Here is a 25,527-nt window from a genome sequence, read left to right as displayed (position 1 = left end):
TACATACAATGCTTGTCTGAATAAAATGTTGTCTATACACCTTTAACTCTTCCTAATATTTCTTAACAGAAATGTGTTATTCATTACACCATCTCGATCATGTAAAGCAGAAAGAATAATCGCCACAAAAATCCTTTCCATGTCAGGCTATATCATTCATATTTTCTGTCTTTGATTTTAAAACGAAACACAACACTATTCCACAATTGCTCTGGCTCATCCCACAACAGGGGATGGACTTCCTACAATGGCCAGATTTTACAAAAAGCTCTGGGACTCGTCTGACCCAGCACGGACGCTTAAGCCAGTGGAAACAAGGCATTATATTTAGTATAGCCTACTGCATAAACTGCGGATCCAGCGCTTGGAGAAGAAAGTATTTATAACGTATTCATTTTTAAGAGTTTACAGCTGAAACGCTGTATATGTATTTTATTAAAATATTTAGTGACATATAAGAACAGATGTCTACTTTTGATTGGCAAAAGCCAATTAAATTCTTAATCGCAATTATTTGTATAACAATTAATTGTCAACTAAAATGTCATGATCGTGAAAACCCTAGTACTCAGCTCTATTAAGATTATGCTTTGTACACACAAAGTCACTTGTGTAATAGAGAATAATGTTGTAAATAATACAGTATTATATCTAAATTACTGTATATATTGATGTATTGTGTAAACCTTTAAATTGACTTGTGCTTGAAGAATCCCCTAAGTTATTTTCAGAAATCAGACCGTCAAGATGATTGAATTAAACAGAGTCTTTATTAACGAGCGCTCGGAAGGAAGATCAACTGGTGACATGCAGGTCTTTGTCTCAATGTCCTTAAAGAGTTCAGGGAGTGTACAGTTTTATACACACACAGTCCTATGTCTCAAAACAATGGTAGGGGACTACACCTGTATATTTTGGGTGCCAGCCCACCGACTAAGAGAAAGATATCTCCTTACAAGGCAAATAATCTATGGCAGAAACAAACATATGTCTAATACATCTTGTCTTCACAGCTTTGCAGAGCCCCCCTCCTTGGAACAACATGTACTCTTACAAGGGAAGGAAGCTGACTCATTTCAATATGTTTAGAACAGAGGCAGAGAGAGAGAGAAGGGGGGTTAAGGGTGGTCTATTTTAGTTGTTTCTCATTTAATCTTTGAGATGCTTCTAGAGGCTTCTACATGCTTAAATGTGTTTACTAAATTATTTAATAATAATAATAATAATAATAATAATAATAATAATAATAATAATAATAATAGTACTTAGTTAGCAAACTTGTCAAATTTGCAGATGTTACTAAAATAAATGGCTCAATCACGGCAGCACAGGTTATTCAAGGGACTTAGATAATATTCAGTTGTGGGCCGACACCTGGCAGATTAAATTCAGTGTGCACTAGTGCAAGGTATTACATGCAGGTAACAAAAATGTCCACTATAATTACACTATGGGAGGGATAGAACTAGATGATGTAACATATGAGAAAGACCTAGGAGTCTATGTGGACTCCTCACTTTCTCCAGCCAAACAATGTGTGGAAGCAATAAAATAGGCAAACAGAATGTTAGGGTATATTGTCAAATGTGTAGAAATTAGAACAAGGGAAGTAATGTTAAGACTGTACAATGCACTAGTTAGACCTCATCTGGAATACTGTGTACAGTTCTGGGCACCACACATCAAGAAAGATATCGCTGCTCTAGAGGCAGTTCAGAGGAGAGCAACCAGACTTATTCCAGGTCTGAAGGGAATGTCCTACTCGGAGAGACTGAGGGAACTGAACCTTTTCACCCTGGAACAGAAGAGACTACATGGGGACTTGATTCAAGTCTTCAAAATCATGAAAGGCATTGACCACATCAAACCAGAGGAGCTTTTTCAGATCAGCAGGGACACACGCACCCAGGGACACGGGCTTCAAGGCATTCAAGACTTAAAACAGAAGACACTTCTCCACACAGAGAGTTGTCACAATCTGGAACAAACTCCCCAGCGATGTGGTTGAAGCTGAAAATTTGGGAACATTTAAAAATAGACTGGATAGTATCCTTGGATCACTTAGTTATTAATGGACACCAAACGAGCACGATGGGTCGCATGGCCTCCTCTCGTTTGTATACTTTCTTATGTTCTTAAGAGAGAGTGCACAACAAATAGCTCATCCATTCTCATGTTCATTATAATAATAATAATAATAATAATAATAATAATAATAACAATAATAATAATAATAATAATAATAATAATAATTATTATTATTATTATTATTATTATTATTATTATTATTATTATTATTATTATGTAATTTAGCAGACTTTTTCCAAGATGGCTTAAAAGGCATTATACTATCACTAAAATACAGTGGCTCTCAAAAGTATTCACCCCCCTTGGACTTTTCAACATATCATTGTGAAATGATATGAGAATGGATTTAAGTTTTTTGCCATTGATCAACACAGAACATTTCCATAATGACAAAGTGTAAAATATAATCTGCAAATTGTTCTAAATTAATTACAATTTTGATTTGATTTTGTTTTGCCACTCTCCCATAAAGGCCACTTTTGTGAATCACCTGAACTATTGTTGCAGTATGCACAGTGTTTCCCAGCTCAGCCGTGGAAGACTGTAACTCCTTCAGAGTTGCCATAGGCCTCTTGGTGGCCTCCCTGACTAGTGCCCTTCTCAACTGGATACTCAATTTTTGAGGACGGTCTGATCTAGGCAGATTCACAGTCGTATTCTCTCCATTTCTTAATAATACACTTTACTGTGCTCCAGGGGATATTCAATGCCTTTGAAATGTTCTTATATCCTACCCCTAATTGCTGCTTTTGAATAACCTTATGCATTGAATGTTCCTTTATCTTCATGATGTAGTTTTTGTTAGGAATTGTACTAACCAACTGTGGGACCTCCCAGAGGCAGGTGTATTTAACCTGAAATCATGTGACACCTTAATTGCTCAGAGGTGGACTCCATTCAACTAATGACATGACTTCTAAAGACAATTGGTTTCACCACAGCTCAATCAGGTGTGTCATAGCAAAGGGGGTGATTTCTTATGCATTCACTTCTTTTCTGTTTTGTATTTGAAATTAATTTTGAACAATTTGCATTATTATATTTTTCACTTTGACTGTGTTTTTTCTGTGTTGATCAGTGGCAAAAATTCCTGATTAAATCCATTTTGATTTCATGTTGCAACTGTGATGTCTTCACCCCACACTTCAACAGTACACCCCGAACGGTGAAGGACTTGCAGCGCTTTCTAGGTTTCGCCAACTTCTACCGATGATTCATCCAGGGTTTCAACTCTGTTGCCGCACCACTGACTTCCCTGCTCAAGAAAGCCACCCGCACACTTTCATGGACTGACTCGGCCACGACCACCTTTACCCAGTTCAAGACCCTGTTCACCACTGCCCCTATCTTGAAGCATCCGGATCCCTCACTCCCCTTCATCGTGGAGGTCGATGCCTCAGAATCGGGGGTGGGGGCAGTCCTGTCTCAACACCACAAACAAACACCTAAGTTGTACCCTTGCACCTTCCTCTCAAGAAAACTCTCTCCTGTTGAACGAAATTACGACATTGGCGTTTGAGGAGTCGCAGCATTGGTTAGAAGGCACTACACATCACTTCCTGGTCCTCACCAAACACCACAACCTGGAAAGTATACACTCAGCAAAACAACTGAACACAAGTCAAGCTCTCTGGGCTTTATTCTTTACCATGTTCCGGTTCACCCTCACTTACCGGCCTGGATCTAACAACACCAAGGCAGATGCTCTCTCATGGCAATATGACTGCTTATCAACTCCAGTCTCCACGGAACCCACTCTGGCACCCACCTGCATCGTCACTCCTATCCGATGGAATATTCTGGATCAGATCCAGCAGGCTATTGTTACTGATCCATCTCCAGTGGCTCCATTCCACGCCAGCCTTCAGACACCCTGGAATCCACAGCACTTTGTCCTTAGTCCAGCAGATGTTCTGGTGGCCAACTCCACGTGTTGATGTCATACATTTCGTCAATGCGTGTTCTACCTGCGCTCAAGCAAAATTGACCCATCAGCTCCCTGCAGGTCTGTTGTAACCCCTTCCTGTGCCACGCAGACCCTGGTCCCACATGGTCCTTGACTTTCTCACAGATCTTCCTAACTCTCAGGGTCACACCACCATCTTTGTTGCAGTGGTCTGCTTTTCGGAAGCCTGTAAGCTCATACCCTTGAAGGGTCTTCCCACTGCCTTTGACACAGCAGAATTCAATGTTTCTGATTGTGATCCACAATTCACCTCCCGGGTCTGGTCCGAGCACCTCAACCAGGAAATTGTCCGGTTCCTGCGCACTTACTGTAGCCGCAACCAGGCATCTGGCTCCCCTGTACTTGCCTGGGCAAGAGGTTTGGCTGTCAGTCAAGCTCCCGTCAAAGAAGTTGAGCCCTCGCTTCATTGGTCTGTTTAAGGTACTGCATCAGAAACCCTGTTTCCTACCATCTGCACTTACCTCCACAACATCGGATTGCACCCATGTTTGGATCTGGTTCAATCTGCCTCTTCTGTTCTGGCCGCTCCTACAGCTCCACTTTTAGACTTAGATGATGGCCCGGCCTATGCTGTAAGTTCCTTGCTCTGGTCCCGTTGCCAACAGGGGTGCTTCCAATACCTCGTGGATTGGGAAGGGTATGGTCCAGAGAACGCTCCTGGGTGCTGGCCTCAGATGTCCTGGACCCTGCCCTTGTTGAGGACTTTCATCGCCCCCGAGGTCGTCCTCACTGAAGATATGCTATGGCGTCTAGGGTCTCTCGTAAGGGGGGGTACTGTGATGTCTTCATCCCACACTTCACCAGTTCGCAACCAGAGGTCATCATCCCCCGCATTCTAACCATGGCTCTCACATTCATCCACAAAATGTGCACTTGCTCCTTCCACCCTTTCTTCCCATTGGTCCAGCACTCCCAGTACTAACTACTTCTCTCTCCCCAGCATATATATATACACTCACCTAAAGGATTATTAGGAACACCTGTTCAATTTCTCATTAATGCAATTATCTAACCAACCAATCACATGGCAGTTGCTTCAATGCATTTAGGGGTGTGGTCCTGGTCAAGACAATCTCCTGAACTCCAAACTGAATGTCTGAATGGGAAAGAAAGGTGATTTAAGCAATTTTGAGCGTGGCATGGTTGTTGGTGCCAGACGGGCCGGTCTGAGTATTTCACAATCTGCTCAGTTACTGGGATTTTCACGCACAACAATTTCTAGGGTTACAAAGAATGGTGTGAAAAGGGAAAAACATCCAGTATGCGGCAGTCCTGTGGGCGAAAATGCCTTGTTGATGCTAGAGGCCAGAGGAGAATGGGCCGACTGATTCAAGCTGATAGAAGAGCAACTTTGACTGAAATAACCACTCGTTACAACCGAGGTATGCAGCAAAGCATTTGTGAAGCCACAACACGTACAACCTTGAGGCGGATGGGCTACAACAGCAGAAGACCCCACCGGGTACCACTCATCTCCACTACAAATAGGAAAAAGAGGCTACAATTTGCACAAGCTCACCAAAATTGGACAGTTGAAGACTGGAAAAATGTTGCCTGGTCTGATGAGTCTCGATTTCTGTTGAGACATTCAGATGGTAGAGTCAGAATTTGGTGTAAACAGAATGAGAACATGGATCCATCATGCCTTGTTACCTCTGATTTCTGCATTGTTGACCCTTGGCTTCCCTTGGCCCTTTCTCCTGGATTTCCTGCATTGCTACTCTAGCCTGTGTACTGACCTTCCTGCTTGATCCTGGATTTCCCTCTGGTCTCTGTTTGTTGGTTTCAACAAACCTGGCTCTGACTCTGCATTTTGCCCCTCCCAGTGCTTCTGCACATGGGTCCGAACCACCCGTCCACTGCCCAGCCATGTTACAGTAACACAATGAAATGTGGATAAGTCCAAGGGGGGGTGAATACTTTTGAGAACCACTGTACATTGTTCCAAATATGCACATCATTACAATGGTAATTACAAATTACAGTGAATAGAAACAAATATATTTAAGATTAATATTTAACACTATATTCCTCTTAATGGCTAATAAAAAAACATCTGTTGCTCTTATAGACATTAAGACGTGTTATACTCACAGTTAACAGTGATTCGGACTCTGCGTATGTCAGGAGCAGAAACGCCATTGTTGGTGATACACTCATACTCCTCAGCTTGTTGTCTCTTAATGTCAGTGATGTCCAAAAATTCACCCTCATTCAACAGGCCATCTAGAAACACAAAGAAGGGGAAACATTGTATTTTCATTGTATTTAAATAACACACACACTTAATTTGCCTAAGGGTACACCAAACTGTGCTTTTTTTATTTTGTTGGTAGTTACCATTGATTTTTTTCTACACTTGGCAGCACATTGTCATAAAAATATGGGAAATGAGACACATGATGGAATTTTCATTTCATTTACATTTTCATCTTGCAAAGACATTCCTATAATTCTTCATGGATATAATATAATACATATATGACAATATAGTATGGTCTGCACTGTGGTATTTAATTCACTGAGCTCTACCCAGAAGACCATCTTCACTGCTTAGAAAATTAATTATATATTTATGTTTAAAAAATGTCTCCTTCAAACTGTGAACTTTGAATCAAATTCCGTGAGTAAAATATACAACAAGCAGTTGGAATCCGTTATACACACTTCTGTATCTAGCTGGTATACATCTCAGATGCCCCATTAACCAGTCATGAAAATACAATTTCTTATCCTTTTTGTATATTTCCTGATCTGCTATATGCTAGCAACAGCTGACTGTATTAAATACAACACTCAGATAATATAAAAGATACACAATGTAGATGGTTAAATATCAAGGAGAGAAAGAAGGAGATACTTCCTTACATTAAGAGCTGAGTATCTTAGAACAAAATATTCAACCACATTCTCAAGTCACTTATGTGTAATTCTCATGTTTTGATTAAAAAGGAATAAAACATGTGAAGCATTTCCAAATAACCTGACCAAAAATACATTCACTACAAACCAGACATTCAGGATGAGATAATAAATGGGATTTAGCAAGCTGAAATATACACCGATCAGGCATAACATTATGACCACTGACAGGTGAACTGAATAACACTGATAATCTCGTTATCATGACACCTGTCAGTGGGTGGGATATATTAGGCAGCAAGTGAATATTTTGTCTTCAAAGTTGATGTGTTACAAGCAGGAAAAATGGGCAAGCCTAAGGATCTGAGCGACTTTGACAAGGGCCAAATTGTGATGGCTAGACAACTGGGTCAGAGCATCTCCAAAACTGTAGCTATTCCTGGTCTGCAGTGTTCAGTACCTATCAAAAGTGGTTTAAGAAAGGAAAAGCGGTGAACCGGCGACAGGGTCATGGGCGGCCAAGGCTCATTGATATACGTGGGGAGCGAAGACTGGCCCGTGTGGTCCGATCCAACAGACGAGCTACTGTAGCTCAAATTGCTGAAAAAGTTAATGCTGGTTCTGATAGAAAGGTGTCAGAACACACAGTGCATCTCAGTTTGTTGTGTATGGGGCTGTGTAGCCGCAGACCAGTCAGGGTGCCCATGCTTACCCCTGTACACTGCTGAAAGGGCCTACAATGGGCACGTGAGCATCAGAACTGGAGCAATGGAAGAAGGTGGCCTGGTCTGATGGATCATGAGTTCAAGGTGTTGACTTGGCATCCAAATTCCCCAGATCTCAATCCAATTGAGCATCTGTGGGATGTGCTGCACAAACAATTCCGATCCATGGAGGACCCACCTTGCAACTTACAGGACTTAAAGGATCTGCTGCTAATGTCTTGGTGCCAGATACCACAGCATACCTTCAGAGGTCTAGTGGAGTCCATGCCCCAACGCGTCTGGGCTGTTTTAGCGGCAAAAGGTGGACCTACATAATATTAGGCAGGTGGTCATAATGTTATGGCTGATCGATGTAATTTCTTCCTTATGTCCTGTATATACTGAAAATTTAGAAGCACAACAAAAATGTTCTCCCATAATTATTATAATTTGATAAAGCAACACTAACCAATTAACCCGTTTCAGCTGTGATATTATAAGATCATGATCATATTGAAAATTAGAGCTGCAGTTCCACCACAAAATGCACATACATACACGTACAACTTTATATGTGCAATACACTGTCTTAATAAAACTGCCTGACATAACAAGTACAATTATGATTTATGTAAATTAGCAGTACATATAAAAATCAAAGACGGTCCATTAAAATCAACTGTTTCCTCCTGGGACAGAAAATGATGCTGTAATCTAGTTATACAAATGGGTTTTTCAGTGACAACTTTGCTGAGATTTTTCATTATGGCATGAGTTTTCCCATCAGGATGGTTCTACTATTGGGCAATGGATGTATTCATAGAACCTGTATTCTATGTTGAGAAAAAGCTAAAATCTCCTTAGCCTGTACTATCAAGGATGGGGGGTAAACCAGCCAGGAATCCCATTTCTTACCCATTACCTTGATAATTGTAATTGTTTGGGCTGAGGCTGGAAACCAGACTTTGTCTCTGAAAGACTGAAGAGCAGCCATGTGAAAAATGATGACGGCATGATAAATAATGCACAGAGTCTTAAGGAACCAAGAGAAAAGTTTTTCCCAATGTGTATTTGGCTAAGAATTGTTTTACATTTTTTATTGTGTATTGAAATAAAAAAATGCAAGCCAAACATTAACATGAAAAAAAGAAAAGTAGCAGCTTAGGTTGACAAATTTAAATTGCACATTGTACACTATTACATTTTGTCATTCTTTTTCTCACAAAAACTTAAATGAACAATAACTAGCCTATATATTTCTCCGGAACATCAAACTGATTAATAATGATTAGGATCTAACAGTATGGAATGAATTATGTAACAGTAACAGAATGAATGAATTATCTCACAATGTGTGTATTTTTTTTTTAAATAATCTTCACAACTACACTTTCATTCTAGCAATTTCCATTAGTACTAACACATGCTCAACTCCCTCCTGGCTGGCCTGCCTGCAACTACTACCCACACGCTCCAGCTCATCCAGAACTCTGTGGCTTGTCTGGTATTCTCTCAGCCCTGATTCACACACGCTACTCCACTGGCTCCTGATACCAGAATGCATTCAGTTCAAGACATTGTCCCTTACCTACCGCTGTCTCAACCACACTGCACCAAGCTACATTCAGTCCCTCGCCTCCCCATACATCCCCTGAAGACCACTGCGCTCTTCCGGTGCCAGAAGACTAACTCTGCCTCCTCTCCACTCTCCTTCCTCCAGAGCCCGCTCCTTCTCATCCCTGGCCCCTAAATGGTGGAACAACCTTCCCACCAAAGTCAAAACAGTAGAGTCCTTGACCTCCTTACGGTGCTTATTCAAGACACATCTTTTCAGACAGTACTTGTAATATTAGTCCTTTTAATCCCTGTTAGATAGCACTTCACAGCATTTTGTTATGCTTCTTGCGTTACTAATACTTGTTTTATTGATTGATTTCCCCCTTGCTCCCTTTCCCATAGCCCTTGACTGAGACCTTACATCTTGACAGCACTTAGCTTTTATTTTTACTTTCCAGGATGTTTACCAGTCAAGGGAACATGAAGTAGCTTCGTCTGATATGAAAGTCAGTCATCAGTAAAATCTCCAACATAAATCCAGTGGTATTATTTGGCTGGTTGCTGTTTTCCTCATATGGAAGAAACATTATTTGCCTTCCCTTGGCACACAGGTGTGGCTCATGCATTAATTAAGTAAATAACATCCCAGCATGCTTAGGGTCAATGGCTGCAAGATAACACCTTGTTAACTTTAAAAGAGGGGTGATTGTTGGGTCATGTTTGGCAGGAGCTTCAGTGACCAATACAGCTCAACTTTCTGATGCTTCATGAGCAACGGTGTCTAAGGTGATGTTGGTATGGAATTCTGGGGGAATGACAACATCAGCAAAGGGCAACTGTGTGTGGAAGCGCATACTCAAGTTTTATCAAAACCATTCCACGCCTCTCTCTGAAACCCTTGGACTCGGGTTTCCCGTCATAAGCTGAAGGGAGACCCGGAGTAGATTTTATCGGCAGAGACTGACATTTGTTTTAGTGTTTAAAGAGAGGCAGTGTGAAGGCGACCCAGAATCCTTTGGAGGTGTTCCTGTTCCGGTGCGAGGGAGGCCCAGCTGAAGACATAACCCCCTTAGGGCAGCAACCGAGGACCTACACCTGCCTGGACAAGTGGGACTGAAGAGCGGCTAGGACCTTGATTGGCAACCAGGCTTCAGGAAGGCAGCGCCTCCCGGGAGACCGGGACCGGGACCGGGACCAGGAGGGAGGAGCACAGGCCATTGGAGCAGTGATTCTGGTCAGACCTCTTCACTGACTCCACCTCCACTTCCGTTCTGAAACTACTCTGTCTGTACTTCACCCGCCCCCCTAAGTGGCGATGGAGTTTCAGCGGATGTCTAGACTCCAGTTCAGCAGGGAGGTGCTGCAAAAAGGTATGGGCTTTGCTCCAAAGGACCTAAACTGTCTGGTGAAGCTGCTGCATAAAGATAAAAAAAATTTCGAGGTGAGTTTTGTCAATCATGATTTGCTAGAGGAGTGCTACAGCTTCTAAAGGAGAAATATGGGGCGCTGGCAGGTTTCGTAATGACAATCCTGTCGTACATCCATTACAGAATTGTTCAGCTTTGAAGATGTCTGCAAATCATAAATAACTTCCTGTATGTAGCCCAAGATTATCACTTCCTGTTTACTTGTTCATTCATTTCTATGTAACTGAATAAGGAAACAGGAAGTGATAATCTCAGCCAAAATACAGGAAGTAATTTGAAGATATCTTGAAATGATTTGCAGATATCTCTAAATGAACAGGAAGTAATTTGCAGATATCTCTAAATGATTTGCAGATATCTCTAAATGAACAGGAAGTTATTTGAAGATATCTTGAAATGATTTGCAGATATCTCTAAATGAATAGGATGTCATTTGAAGATATCTCTAAATGATTTGCAGATTTGCACAATGGTGGTCTGTGGCAAGTGTAGGGGAGGTCACCTGACACACACCTGCAGAGAAAAGATACTCTGCAACCTCTGTGGCCATAGGGGCCATATTTATAAGAACTGCCCAGAATCATATGCAAATAGAGTTGGGTCTCCCTTCTCACAGACAAGTAATTCAGTTCCAGATCCTGATCCGGAACAGGAGGGAGACCCGGCACGGGAGGAGGAGGGAGTGGTAGAAGAAGAACAGGTATTTGCCTTGGCTCCAGAACCCCCCCTACCCCAAAAGAGCCTCTAAGGGAGGGGGGAGAAAGCCAATAAGGGGAGGGTTGGGTGAAGGTTGCGAATAAGAAGAGAAAAGTGGTGGACAGGGAGCGAAAAAATTTCAAGAAATCAAACATTGTTTCCTTTCTGGAGGAAGCCAAAAATAGCCAAGCACTCTCCAACCCTCCCCTTGCTGGGGCCAGGGCAGAAGTCCCACTCCCTCCTCCAGTGGAAAAAGGGGTTGCAGAGTCCAGAACATCAGGCCCCGCCATGGTGGACCGGCCCCCTGAAAAGGAAAATAGACACGCCTTGCCAGCGCCTGCGAGAGTGGAGAGTAGAGCCTCTGGAGCCGGGACTAAGGACAGTGTGGCCGGGACCGTCTCGAAAGAGAGAGCCAGCCCTCCCTCCGGCTGTGATGGGCCGGTGGTGAGAAAGAAAATCCCGGAACCGTTGCAGCTAGAAGGTGAACTAGATCAGGTGCTGGCTCGAATAGAGAAGAAAGCCAAGGCCAGGAACATCGGCGATGCACAGGTGTCCGGCAGGGGGAGTGTCGCGAAACTGCCAGCACAGAAGGGTGCCTCCTCTAGCCACCTTGGAGATGTCGCGGCAGCTTCAGCCAGTGGTGAAGGCAAGGGGGACAGAGGAGCGGCTGGCCAACGGTCTCACCCTCCAGGGGTCCCGTACCTGGAGGAGGGGGCTGTGGAGAAATTCACGGAGATGTTGGGGGCCAAGGCCAAGGAAGAGAGAGGGAAGAGATACCCCTACTCCCCCCCCTCCCTATTGTTAAGATCAATTTGTGGGGAGGTGGGGAGCTATAAGGCACCTGCTCCTCCTAATACGTCTGGTCCGGGGGTCCTTGGGCCCCCACCTCAGGGCTGCTCCTTGTCTCCTGAGGAGCAGAGCCCGACCTGACACACTAGTACAGACATGAGTGAAGCTTCCCATGTGCACCCGGACTGGCTCTTTGTCTCTCTCTCTCTCTCTGCAGGTCTGTGAAGAGCTGAGATGCCGGCGCCTAGATCCACAATCTGTGAGGGCGCCGGCGAGGCGACCACGGCCTGTGAAGGGGAGACAGTGCCGGTCCGGAGTGAAGCATCTGCACTGGGAAGCATAAGAAGAACATCTCTATCAGGATTGGGAGGGCCTCTTCTGCAGAATTGATATATTTAAGTATTTCGTTTTTAATTCTGAAAATGAAGACTGATAATCGTCTTTGTTTTAAGTGTTTTTAAATGCACAAGATTTTGATTTGGGTATTTTATGTTTATGATTTGTCTGATGTGTTCTAATAGAAATGTATTAGATGGTTTTGTTTGTTTCAATGATATGTTTGGTTTGTTATTTTGTCTAATGCATTTACCGTATTGAAACAACACATCAGATTTTTGTTTTGGGTTTATTTTTGTTATTTTGGCAGTTTGCCACCTTACACAAATTGTTTTGATATTAATGCACTTTTGTCACTTGTTTGGTTTAAAACTTTTAAGGATTTTAAAAGTTTTAGAAATGATTTTAGAACTGTATTTAAAAAAAGTTTTAATCATAAGTTTTATCTATTTGTAATGTAAAATACTTTACCAAATAAATAGTATCTCTCTGAGACCCTTCATTGTAAGAGAAACCCTGGTAACACTTTATTTTAAGGATCAAAATTTAGACTAATAACTGCATTTGTAAGTGACTATATCATTACAAGCTATTTACAAGGCCTTTATTGGTTTTTATCTTATGTTTGTCTTATAGCCCCTTTACACTTGTTTCTGTCCTAACAATTAACTTATTAGATAAAAATAAAGATACTAATAGCTTGTATTGTGCAAAATATACAATTTATAGGTTCTCAGTACACTGTGTGAAATAAATATAGAATGGGCATTTCAACACAGACATTAAATTAGCAGACAAAGCACTATGATGTTACACAAAAGCACAGTTTATCTAGTAGTTGTTCTATACTAACAAATTATTTATAACTGAAACATTCCCTGAATTTATTCATGGTAACCAGCACATTTCTCACTAATAAATGCATATTAAGGCAATATTACTTCAGAGTATGTTCCCTGTTCTAAAGTAAACATTTGTTGTTTTCCAACAAGAAAAGAGACATTAAATATTGCAGTGAAGAATTCAGTCTTGTTTTATGGTTCAACAAGAGAACAAACTGAATAACAAACAAACTTGAATAATCACAATTGCAATTGCCAAACAATTTATGGACAAATTTGTTTTTAACACAAATGATAATGGTCACAGAATAAACTCAACATTTGCATTTTTCACACAGGATACTTCCTTCTAATGCCATGCAAAATCATACCCTGGGGGGCATTTTTATGTTTGTCACCATGCCAGTAAGTCCACTCGATTACTTTTAAGTGGTCTTTGAGCATGCTTTCTGTGTGGTTCCCCCTAAATCTCCACACTGTTGCCTTGCAGACTCCACAGAATCTCTCAGTGTTTTGTGTGTGAGCACCTGTCTGAGGATCAACAAAAACCTCTTTATGGTTCACAGTTAGATGGTTTTATCCAGCATCTCTGAGACAGTTATAGGCTCTCCACCCATCTGAGACAGCAGTGCTTCCTTGTCTAACATGCTTCTGGAGAATTGGCGTGTTGAGCTGAACGCTGACTGACAACTCTCAGAATGGGTCTTCTGCTCTCCTCTTTGACCACAAGCATTCCAAACACCCATGACCTCCTGTTGCTCTGTCTTCCTCGGTTGTACTAAAAATGACAAAATTTAAATTGTTAGGATAAATATATTGTATCGTTCATCTTTACTATAAAGTGTGACCAGATTTAATTGAAAATATATTACCTTTCTTTTGTGGCCAAATTTGCTCTCATCAATTAAAACAATGATGCGACGGACTCTCTGCAAATCTCTTCAGACATGTCAATCTCTTTAGGACATATTACAGATCTAGTTGCTAGGCAGTCATGGAATTTGTCCATTATCATAACTCATATTTTGGACAGTTTCTCTTGAGAACCACAGAGAAAAACAACTCCTTGTATGATACAGACAGTCTGGATACAGATCTTCCTAATTTTATATAAAGCGAGTCAAGTACAGACAACATTAAGTATAGACAAGGACAGGGTGGCTAGGTCATAGTTATTCACATAGACTCCATATCTTTAACTTTCTTAAACAGGAGGATTTTTAGAAATCAAAACTAGTTAACCCTTTTAGCCCCAGCATCTATAGTAACAAACACAGGATGATATATTCTTACCTGTAAATGAAATGCATCCATGTATGGAGGCTGAGATTAGACTTGGAAAATATTGAGCCACTTCGGATGCTCTTGCTATAAGATTTCCTGTGGCATTTATCTCAACACACCCTAGCAGAGGATAACAGAATTAAAATAAGCATACTAGCTTCACAACACCAAAATTATTTAAAAATGTAATACTTTCAAAGCAAATGCATAGTTTAAAGACAGGTGATATATTGAATTAAGAACATTGAATTAGAAAGCAAATTATATTTAATAACAGTATTTCCTGTAGAATTACAAACTCTGAATCAAGTCTAAATCAACATGTTTGAATCTTTGAGTTTTAATAAGTTTTAATTATTCTAACATCTGAATAACAACTCAAAGAATCATGCAACAAATAGAGTTGCATTCTCAACATTAAACTGAACAAATAAATTCCTACTAAATAAAATATTACACTGACATTTAATTTAAAAATAAATATAATACACTACATATATTATATACATATAACAATATAATATACTAAATATTATATGATATAATAAATAATATATAATAATAAATAATATAGGCCATTGCTCCAATTCACATGACATTACAATACATTACATTGTAAACAATCATGCCAATAAGATACTAGGGCACTTTGACATTGTAAATTGAGACAGAGAGAAAGAGAGGCTCCCCCACTGAATTCGGTGAGAAACACAGTTGAATAATAATGAGCATAGGATAATATAACTTTTCTTACCATGTTGCTTCCTTTTCGTTGTAGAAGTCCTTGATGTGGTGGCATGATGGGCAATACATGTATTTCTTGCATCAACCAATGATTTTTTGTTCGTATTCGCTAATGGTTTGAAAAATATTCTCTGCAGAAAATCATAATTTGAAGCCATGATGCTTCACTGCGCAACTATCCCGAGGGGGAAACAGTTCGACACCGTTAGTACGAAGCCCATTTAAATTTCGTGGGTGATCTTGACCCACGCAGTGCACGCACTTCCTGTCCAATCAGACGCAGCAATCAATCAATCGAGCAGGATTTCATCAAGAACTGACAAAGAAGAGCTTCAAGATCTTTAAAAAGAAACTCTCCGCACAATCAACGATCAAAATGGTATGTTATCTTTCAAGTCGGAAGCACTGCCCAAGGGGGAGGGGTTTCTGCGCATTCCTGCGCTCGTCACTCAGAACAGGTTCCTTCCCACATCCTGTTCCATAAAACGTGACATCAGCGTAGGTTCGTCCTCTTTTGCCACTTCACCTGGACCGAGAACGTATGATCTCTGTGACTTGTCCGTGCATTAGACCTTATTATTATTGTTAACAATAATTATTATTGCTATTCGGTTGGCTGGCTTCACGGCTGTGCTGTCACCACCGTTTATTTTCTGTGTCTATTTGTACTCTTAGTTATTATTTGATAGCTAATCCGACTCTGTTCCGTCCGCGCTCCGGGGCTCCGGTGCGCTTTCGGTTTCAGTTTCAGCCACAAATAGCACACTTTAAAAATAATAGTCGTGTTTATATAGTGGCTTATTCCGTGTTGGTTTTTTGTCCATGGGGCTTTTTCCTCCACAGCAGGAGCGCTAGCAGCGGCAGTAAAATCCGAGGCCCGGCTGCCTGGCCTGAACCTCGGTGTGTCGTAAGAGATCTCGCACGCGTGAGGTGTCTCTCCGCTGGCTTGCGCCCGCGGTTGCGGCTGTAGGAGATCTCGCTCTCTCAGTTTGCTGAGAACGAGCACTGCTAGCCCTCCCAGTCCGTGAGTGTAGGCCTCGGTTCTGGATCCTGATATGGCTGGTGGTCTACTACCCTCAGCCCCCTCGGACCCCGGACTCTGGTGCTTGGTATATAGTGCATCCGGAAAGTATTCACAGCGCTTTTTCCACATTTTGTTACTTATACTTAAACTTATGTACATTTCCTTTTTTTGTTTTTTATTTTTAATACATTTGCAAAGATTTCAAAGAAACTTCTTTCACGTTGTCATTATGGGGTATTGTTTGTAGAATTTTGAGGAAAATAATGAATTTAATCAATTTTGGAATAAGGCTGTAACATAACAAAATGTGGAAAAAGTGAAGCACTGTGAATACTTTCCGGATGCACTGTAGACAGTGTTCAGTCTGGCAACAGCAAGGTTGCATGTGGTCGGTGCCTCTTCCCTATGCACGCGCATGTGCGCTTTGCGATGAGCTCCTTTCGTCCCCACCACTGTGCCGCTTGCGGCCAGCACACCTTGCCACCTGAAGTGGGGAAGTCTTATGCCCCGTGTGCAATTTGGCCGTGACTTCCAGGTCCGCTATGGCGAGTCTGTCTGCCCCATCCTAGGACGAGGGCAGTGGATGGGCCACCTGGGAGGAGGATCGCCTGTCTCTGGGTCCTCACTTGAGGGAGCAGGTTCAGGAAAACACAAACCAGATTTTAGGCCGCCTCTCCGAATTGGGCCTTCGGGTCAATCGAGAGAAGAGCCGCCTGATGCCAACTCAGCAGGCACAGTTCCTTGGACTGCGCCTCGATTCTGTTGCCATGCTCGCCACGCTGGCACCACAGAGAGTTGCCTCCATATGCACGTGTCTCTCCCACTTCTGACTGTCAGGGTGTCCCTTTGCCAGAGGTTGCTGGGTCCCATTTGAGCCACTGAACTCAGCTGAGCTGAAGCTGGTGTCACTTAAGACTGGGTTTTTGCTGGCAATCACCTCTGCAAAACGCGTCAGCGAGTTACACACCCTGTCTGTACACCCATTGTGTGTCCATTTTGTGGGAGATGGCTCCAGGGTCACGCTACAGCCTAACCCTGCGTTTCTCCCAAAAGTGCTGTCTCCATTCCATGTCAACAGGCCTATTGAGTTGATGGCATTTCATCCTCCTCCCTTCGCTTCAAAGCAAGAGAGTCGGCTTCAGTTGCGGCCCTGTCCAGGCCCTCAGGTGCTATTTGGAATGCACTAAGGGCATTCGGGGCTCAGACCAACTGTTTGTGTCTTATGGAGCGCGGACACAGGGCCAGGCGCTTTCAAATCAGTGCCTCTCACATTGGACTGTGGACACCATTACCATGGCCTACGAGTCCACCGGGACCCCGATGCCTGAACACCTGGTGGCCCACTCGACTTGAGGTGTTGCCACATCTTGGGCCCTTTTTCAAGGTGCCTTGCTGCTTACATTTGCCCGGTTCTACAGGTTGCACATGACGGGACCGGTCCCTTCCATTGGGAACCTGGTGTTGGCTGCAGTCGAGCCCCAATAGCCTACGGGCTCTGGCTCCTGCCTTATTCCTCTCCCAGTCTGCCCCTGTTAAGTGCATCCTGAGGGAGCTAGTGAACCGTGTTTTTCCCTTCCACCGCACTATTGTGAGCAGAGGGCATAAGAGTTGACCTCTGTATCCCTGCCTTGGATATACTGATTCTAGACAGTTCCCGGTAAGAGCGTGACTACAGTCCTCGCTCCTGGGTAGCTCAGGTGCGGCCCTACAGGGCCCCTGAGGTTACTCCCTTATCAGATCGCTGCCTCCTCCTTTGTGATGGCTTGGTTATACAATAACCCCTCCCCTTTGGGCAGTGCTTCCGACTTGAAAGATAACGGAAAAGGAAGCACTGCCCAAGGGTTGCAAGGTCACACTGGAGTCCTGGCTTCCGGCAAAAGAGGACGAACCTGCGCTGACATCACATTTTATGAAACAGGATGTGGGAAGGGACGTTTCGATCAAGTTCCTACGGCAGTGCACAGAAACCCCTCCTCCTTGGGCAGTGCTTCCTTTTTCAGATAACTGGGGTTGCATACGCAACCTATCATTTTTCAGCTTTGTTGTTGTTTGTTTTAAATATATTTAACGTCCATATAGTATTTCAATTATATTGCTAGTCTACATATCTTTAACTAATGATAGCTTGTTACCAAGAGCACCAAAAGTATGCATCACTTGTTTAGTTAAAAATATTGTATTTATTTATTTATTTTAGATATTTAGGTGTAAAACATTTAATGATCCTGGCATTTTAATTACCAAGTTGTTATGCATTTGATAAGCAAGGTGATTAGAATCAAGCTGATTGTACATTATTAAATACTTTGATTTAAAATTATGCATGAATAATGAGACAGTATACTGATATACAGTGAGGGAAAAAAGTATTTGATCCCCTGCTGATTTTGTACGTTTGCCCACTGACAAAGAAATGATCAGTCTATAATTTTAATGGTAGATGTATTTTAACAGTGAGAGACAGAATAACAACAAAAAAATCCAGAAAAACGCATTTCAAAAAAGTTATAAATTGATTTGCATGTTAATGAGGGAAATAAGTATTTGATCCCCTATCAATCAACAAGATTTCTGGCTACCAGGTGTCTTTTATACAGGTAACGAGCTGAGATTAGGAGCACTCTCTTAAAGGGAGTGCTCCTAATCTCAGCTCGTTACCTGTATAAAAGACTCCTGTCCACAGAAGCAATCAATCAATCAGATTCCAAACTCTCCACCATGGCCAAGACCAAAGAGCTGTCCAAGGATGTCAGGGACAAGATTGTAGACCTACACAAGGCTGGAATGGGCTACAAGACCATCGCCAAGCAGCTTGGTGAGAAGGTGACAACAGTTGGTGCGATTATTCGCAAATGGAAGAAACACAAAATAACTGTCAGTCTCCCTCGGTCTGGGGCTCCATACAAGATGTCACCTCGTGGAGTTTCAATGATCATGAGAACAGTGAAGAATCAGCCCAGAACTACACGGGAGGATCTTGTTAATGATCTCAAGGCAGCTGGGACCATAGTCACCAAGAAAACAATTGGTAACACACTACACCGTGAAGGACTGAAATCCTGCAGCGCCCGCAAGGTCCCCCTGCTCAAGAAAGCACATGTACAGGCCCATCTGAAGTTTGCCAACATCTGAATGATTCAGAGGAGAACTGGGTGAAAGTGTTGTGGTCAGATGAGACCAAAATCGAGCTCTTTGGCATCAACTCAACTCGCCGTGTTTGGAGGAGGAGGAATGACCCCAAGAACACCATCCCCACCGTCAAACATGGAGGTGGAAACATTATGCTTTGGGGGTGTTTTTCTGCTAAGGGGACAGGACAACTGCACCGCATCAAAGGGACGATGGACGGGGCCATGTACCGTCAAATCTTGGGTGAGAACCTCCTTCCCTCAGCCCGGGCATTAAAAATGGGTCGTGGATGGGTATTCCAGCATGACAATGACCCAAAACACACAGCCAAGGCAACAAAGGAGTGGCTCAAGAAGAAGCACATTAAGGTCCTGGAGTGGCCTAGCCAGTCTCCAGACCTTAATCCCATAGAAAATCTGTGGAGGGAGCTGAAGGTTCGAGTTGCCAAACGTCAGCCTCGAAACCTTAATGACTTGGAGAGGATCTGCAAAGAGGAGTGGGACAAAATCCCTCCTGAGATGTGTGCAAACCTGGTGGCCAACTACAAGAAACGTCTGACCTCTGTGATTGCCAACAAGGGTTTTGCCACCAAGTACTAAGTCGAAGGGGTCAAATACTTATTTCCCTCATTAACATGCAAATCAATTTATAACTTTTTTGAAATGCGTTTTTCTGGATTTTTTTGTTGTTATTCTGTCTCTCACTGTTAAAATACACCTACCATTAAAATTATAGACTGATCATTTCTTTGTCAGTGGGCAAACGTACAAAATCAGCAGGGGATCAAATACTTTTTTCCCTCACTGTAAGTGATAAGAGTAAACAACAAGAGTATTCCATAGTATAAGAATAAGATTTACAAATATTTTATACTGAAGTTGATGGTCTAAACTTAGCAGAAAGGACTGTTTGACAGTTGTTTAAGTGTTACAGTAACTTGCCAACGCACTGGCAATTGAAATTATATTAAGACAAAACTTTATTGCTTAAGTGGTATATTTACATTATATATTTTTTTTCTGGGGTTATGAGATAATAGGGTTAATACAAATAAAGTAAATTCCTGTGACCTTTTATACAGCCAAAGCGCAAGTTGAAGCAACAACACAAGCACCAGGAGTCCATTCCGGAGAGCTCCAAAGATGCAACACATAATCTGGAGAAAAAATAACCTTCTTTACCAAGCTGCAGGAGCCAGGGTACTGATACTAATATGTTGGCATTTTGTTTATGTCACAAATAGCAATTAACTACTTGTATTTGTGTCCAGTATTAATTGTTAGTTTACTAATATTCCTTTTGGATATTTTGTTTCTAGGCATTTGTTCCATGAAAATGAAGATAGAATTCCTGTTGGGGTAAAATTGCCCCCTATGTATTGTCTATACCCACTATATAATACTCTGCATGTTGGGTGAACAGAGTACAAGGATTTTTATATTACATATTCTACTAACTGTTAGGATTATTAAGAGTTGTTCTGATATTAGGTAGGCATACTGATCATTTAACCTACTGTAACCATGTAACTCATTGTATTGTATTCTTATTGTAGGATTAGATTAGAACAGATGCTGCAGATTTGACATTGACATATCTCACTGGAAATGTTGCCGTGGCAGGGGGGCTGAAACTTGTCATTATTGCAAAAATAAACCACAATCTCCCTATATTTATATTATATTTTGAGGAACAGCTCAGAGCTGACAACATAAACAATATACATGCTGCTCTTCAGACAAATCAGAAATAAGATAGAGTCCCACGTCATCTACTGCTAGGCAAACCGTGCAGATATATCAACCAAAACTCTCGAAGTGTGTTAGGGGTTATGATATCGGACACATTCCATGTCTGCCTAGCAACTAAATCTGTAATATGTCCTGCTCCAAAACAGACTTCTGACATGTATAAAACTGTGTGCTGTGGCAGAAATAAACTGAAGACAAACAATCTGGCATTGTGTCGGTGACTTTTTTCTTCCCGTGCTCATCTCCTGTGGAGGATCCACCATCCTGCACTGACGGCACTGGGTTATCCTAGTCCAGGGGTTATCCTATTTCAGGGAAACTGAAGGGTTCACTTCTGGTGAAGTGGTTGTACCTTAACAATTCCACAAAGAGAAAATAAAGTGGCAAGAAAAAATTATTGGAGAGCGTGATTTTCTCAGAGAACAGGTTCTTGGGAAAGCCAAAGGACAAGATGTTGGTTAGTATAATAATATGATGTTCCATGCTGTGTGCGCAATATTTATTACATACAAGCAATTTACACATCACACTTTTTAAACTTCTGGCATTTTCATTGATTTCACTTGTATGGCTACTGAGTGCTATTAGCTTTGGTTAACTGCTTTAGTTATTTTTCAACACTGGCTCATTGTGACATTACTCTGTCCATGCTTTTGCAAAATGTGTCAAACCTGACTGTAGGTACAATTTGAAGTTTCCAAGTGAAATGAGCACAAGAGGCACAACTGCATTTCATTTGCTTTCAACACAAATGACGAGTACAATAGCTGATTCCAACTTTGTTAAAACGTATTTTTCACTCTATAGACCTTATTCAGAGCAACACCATGACAGGTAAAAAAAGTGAGGCTGGAGGGATAGACAACATTTTATCAGTGCTATCTGCTGTAAAAAGCTGTAAAGCTCCTAGATTACTTAAAATTTTCCATAGCTTTGTCTGGAAATTGTTTTGTCTACTGAAATTTCTTGGAAAGATATTTTTGCAGTGTTTCATCAAAAAACACTTTAACAACAATACAGCCCACGGATGAGACCTGCGTCTATCCCTCACAGCCTCGCTGTCATTCCTATTAAAAATTAAAGATGGCTTTGCTCTGAATAAGATCTATAACATGCTGCTGTTTTATGATATCTAAACTCTTTTACTGTAACACATCGTTGGAAAGAGGGCACATTTTATCACTTCTATCACTTAGCCAGCGGTGTGTACGCTGTTGACATGCTTCAGTCAGCTTACATAATAGTGAGTGCATAGGGATTTTAAGCCACAGAAGCAACACACTCAGAATGAAGCAACGAAAACGACGCCCTGTATCTCACCCCACCCGTGACGGGGTGTGTGAAAATCAGGTAAAGCAGTGGAAAAAATACCCTATGTTATGGAAACGCCCACCAATCAGGGAATGGCCATTATTGTACTGCAGAGACCTATATGCAGAGAACAGTATTGGTTAGATTTCCAACCACATTGTTACATTTTCACCATGAGCCTAGGTTGATCATTTCAAATGGAAACTGTAGTGAATTGTACCTAGATACGTTTGACACATTTTGCAAAAGCATACACAGAGACACATTTATAAAAATGTGTAATCTCTAAAATTCAAAAGTTCTGTTATTTTTCTGATTAGTAAAGCGTCATCCAGCCAATGATTAGCTACTGATTCCAAATCATTGCCATTTATCGTTTAAGGCTACATCTGAATAGAGAAAAATGCTGCCTTCAAAGGCTGTATATGAAGGCAGGATGAAAATAAGGTGTTTTTAACATGTAAACCTGCCAGTTAAGTGTCAATAACTGATAAGTCAGCTTCCTAAAAAGTGATGATTTAAAAATGCTATGCTACACTTTTGTTCACCTTTGAACATGAAACAAGAAGTCCACCACCATGATCACAATGATGACACCACCTCCTCATCACCAAGTTTGAGCGAATCAGATGAGCCTGAACTAATATACAACAAACAGAAGAAAAGGAAGAAGGCGTCACACCATTCCCTTCAACATCACATAAGAGGTAAATGGCTTTTCTACATTGTTAATGTTTACATTATATCATATAAAGGTATATTGCTGTTGTTTCCCCATATACCTGAATTTGCTTTCAACAATGTTGTTTTAAGTTCAGTAAAAAATCAACTTAGACATGGTCTGGTCCAGAGCTGTTAAATGGATGACCCACCATCATTAGCAGTAAATGGTTGATTGACATGCATTTCACTGCTTTCATATTTTCCTTTTTCATGGCTTCTTTTTCAGTTTTCAGGTTGAAAAGTCAAAACCTTTTCCATAAAGTGGCAGTATTTTCTCACTGAATTAGATTTTCTTTCTTTGTTATTTTCACATTATTTTATTGCCTTTTGGCTTTATCTGACAGCAGATGGGAGAAGAGTGGGAATGGAATCAGGAAAACACCTCACAAGTTAAGACTTAAACTTTGCAAAAAGATGTGCCAGTAGTGTTAATCCTGAAATTAAAAGATCCATTGAAGATCTCAAGGCTCGAGGGCATCCATATTGCCCATTGCCCTGGCCGACCATCTACCCCGAACCTGACCTGACTCCTCACTTGGTTATCAGCAGCTCACATTCTTTTCTTGCAACGTATTAACTGCAAAGTACCTTCTAATGCAATTGGCAATGTAGAGGTTAATGATTATTATTCATGAGTAATAATCATAATATTGATGCGATGGGAAGGCTTAGTTTACAATGCCAATGAAATCACTGCTAGTTATTAGAAATGACCATTCAGACACTGTTTGTAAAATGTTAAGGCCCCTTGAGTGTATGTCCCAGAGGGGGTATAAAAGCTATGTTCTGTCTCAAAACTTTTGGGGAACAGTGTCATGCTAGCCTAAATTCCTTTGAGTTCTGTGTTTCGCTGTTCCTCCCATGCACGTAATAAATTCTGACTAGAACTCCCGACTCCAAATCTTTATTCCACCACACATAGAAATGACTTATTAATTATAACCAGATCTTTGTTTTCTGTGTATAAAAAGCTCTGACTTGGAGTCTGAGAATGGAGTCTTGAGTCTTCTTGATTCACTGTTCCTCTCCACGCTGCGTGTAATAAAGGCATTGCAACGAACATTCCAACCTGATTGAAGACTGAGTTTCTTCCACAAGGATCATGCGGTGAGGTAATGGTTGAAGTTATGGGTGTGAGCACTAAGCTAGGTGAGGGAGAAGAAAGAAGTGGGGAAGAGGAAGGTTTCTTTACATGATTGTTATGGAGCGGGTATTTGCTCTCACTGCCATTATGGCTTTAACAATCATAACCATTAATGTGAGAAGCGTTGCTGAGAGGAAAAAGAGGGATGACGTTTTAAACTCTCTGGCTAGCATGAAGGCTGGTGTCATCTGCCTCCAGGAGTACGAAACTCCCTTCATCGAAGTAAAAAAAATTAAAGTAATAGAGGCGGGCAGGTATTGAGGCTGGTCAATGTCTATGCCCCCACTAGCCAGAGAGAGAGAGTCCTCTTTTTCCCTCAGCTACGCCTGCTCCTGATCGGCACCTTACCAGTTATTATTTCAGGTGATTTCAACTGTGTCCTGAGGGATGTAGCCCGGAGTAAGCTGTGCAACGATAGATCTAGTAGGGATCTCGCTGCGTTCGTGGAGTACTTTGAACTCTGAGACGCAGGTCGGGACCTGCTGCCCTGGTTCACCTGGGTGAGTTCTTCTGGCTCCTCCTTCTCCAGGATAGATCTCATCCTCCTCAACAAGCTACTGGAGAGGACCACCATGTACTCAGAGGTGGTCTTCTTTTCAGACCACAGGCAACAGAGGTGCTCATTCCGAGCACACAGGAGTTGGGGCCTGGGGTCTAGAAGCCTCGATGACCCTCATGTTGTAAAGACCTTGAGGCAAATGCCTCAAGGAGTGGAGGACCCTGAGGGACCTTTGTGATTCTCCCATAGAGTAGTGAACCAAGGACTACTTCATTCAGCTATGGAAACGGAAAGCTCCTGAGAGGGAGGCGAGATATTCCCATCTGAATGCCTGCCTCCAGTGCCAGCGTGAGACCTGGCTGATGAGGTGGTCCGGGTGAAACTTAGCCTCTCTGCCCTCTATAGGGAGGAACAAGAAAAGATCATGGTCCTTTCCAGGGTCCGTATTTGTTGTCTCAAATTTGCATAGCAGTTATGCTAATCAAATATAATTTTGCTTAGCAACACAAATTGGTCTACCAATGATCAAAAGTAGTGTTTTTTTATGATTTGTTCTCATGACATGATATGTGCATTCTTATCTACATTACTTTGCATGCATTTTAGATTGTGAAATGTATTTTACAGATATTTGCATTGTTATTTAATGCT

The 25,527-nt window shown here is 41.8% G+C and overlaps 1 protein-coding gene and 1 long non-coding RNA gene across 2 annotated transcripts in view; one reads left to right on the top strand and one right to left on the bottom strand.

Moving 5' to 3' along the window:
• iglon5 (IgLON family member 5) overlaps positions 1–25,527 on the bottom strand; it is a 326,672-nt gene that overhangs the window by 33,937 nt on the left and 267,208 nt on the right. Inside the window, exon 5 of the mRNA XM_066719470.1 lies at positions 6,149–6,280. Coding sequence (XP_066575567.1) covers positions 6,149–6,280 — 132 coding nt within the window. The remainder of the gene's footprint in view (positions 1–6,148; positions 6,281–25,527) is intronic.
• LOC136765016 (uncharacterized) lies at positions 21,404–25,088 on the top strand. The gene is made up of 3 exons (XR_010821288.1): positions 21,404–21,656; positions 23,077–23,217; positions 23,581–25,088. It is a non-coding gene; the product is annotated as an uncharacterized LOC136765016 (long non-coding RNA).

The sequence above is a fragment of the Amia ocellicauda genome, chromosome 12 (assembly GCF_036373705.1).
Source record: "Amia ocellicauda isolate fAmiCal2 chromosome 12, fAmiCal2.hap1, whole genome shotgun sequence".
Lineage (NCBI taxonomy): Eukaryota > Metazoa > Chordata > Actinopteri > Amiiformes > Amiidae > Amia > Amia ocellicauda.
The sequence above is the reverse complement of the archived record's forward strand: the minus strand, read 5'-3'. Positions and strand labels throughout refer to the sequence as shown.